Below are 965 nucleotides of genomic sequence, written 5' to 3' on the forward strand. Positions count from 1 at the left end.
CTGACAACAGGCAGCGACCCCGATCTCCCCACCCAGCCCTCCCTTTCCTTCAGTCAGGGCAGCCGTGCCTGTGCTGCAGGCCCAGGAGCTGCGAGGAGCCCAGTGTCTGGTGCTGGTCCCAGCCCAGTGGGGCTTCTCCCGTACTTAGTAACGGGGCACCAGATACCCTGTTCTAGCCCTGCCCCCAGCCTGGCTGCTCCAGGGAAGAGCCTGGTCTGCCAGCCAGTGCCTGCCGTACCTGGGAACGCCTGCCACTTTGCTGGGGCATGTCCCAGTGTCCCCCAGCCTTGGGACGGGACCCTCAGCACTGTCACTGGCGCTTGTGCAGCATCAGGCTGGGATCCCCTGACTTTGCAGCTCGGCTTCCCTGCAGCACTCGCCTTTCTCTTACACAGATGACATCTCCGTTGACACGGACACCGTGGACACTGCGGTTCTGCCCGGGAGCACGGTGGGAGGTGAGAGGCAACCTGAGCACCAGCTCATCACACCGGAGCCGCTTGTTGTCACTGCTCCTCCCGCTGTGGTATGGAGGGCGCTGATCACCTGCCGAGTGCTTGCTGCTGCTGCCGCCGTCACTGTCCTGCTGGTGGGCATACTGGTGCGGCTTCTGACTGGCAATGGCTAGAACCAGTGACGCTGGGGACTGGGTACAGAGCGGGAGGACACGTGGTAACGTCCCAGGAGGATGGTACTGGGGGAGGAATTCCCCCTCCGTTGTTTGTAAAGAGCCACTTTGCTCAGTTTCTGGTAAACTCACAATGTTTTATCCCATGTGCAGAGATCTTAGAGGGGGGGTGAGGATGTGGCACTGGGAAGGAAGTGCTTGGGAGCTGGTTCCTGTCCTGCGCTGCACTGGGATGTCACTGGTGCTAGGCAGGAGCGTACCCTGGGGCGGGCCCGGGAAGGAGCCAAGGACCTGGTGCTGCTGTCCTGCTCCCCGCGGCCATTTGTCCACGTCATTT

General features: G+C 62.0%; 1 protein-coding gene across 1 annotated transcript in view; it reads left to right on the forward strand.

The window, feature by feature from the left end:
* The window catches only part of SLC47A1 (solute carrier family 47 (multidrug and toxin extrusion), member 1), a gene marked incomplete at its 5' end in the record, with an annotated part of 7,035 nt that extends 6,407 nt beyond the window's left edge, over positions 1-628 (forward strand). Inside the window, one exon of the mRNA XM_010146303.1 lies at positions 396-628. Within this exon, the coding sequence (XP_010144605.1) occupies positions 396-628 (233 nt within the window). The remainder of the gene's footprint in view (positions 1-395) is intronic.
* Between the last annotated feature and the right edge of the window lie 337 nt (positions 629-965).

This window comes from Buceros rhinoceros, unplaced genomic scaffold (genome assembly GCF_000710305.1).
Source record: "Buceros rhinoceros silvestris isolate BGI_N320 unplaced genomic scaffold, ASM71030v1 scaffold27252, whole genome shotgun sequence".
NCBI lineage: Eukaryota > Metazoa > Chordata > Aves > Bucerotiformes > Bucerotidae > Buceros > Buceros rhinoceros.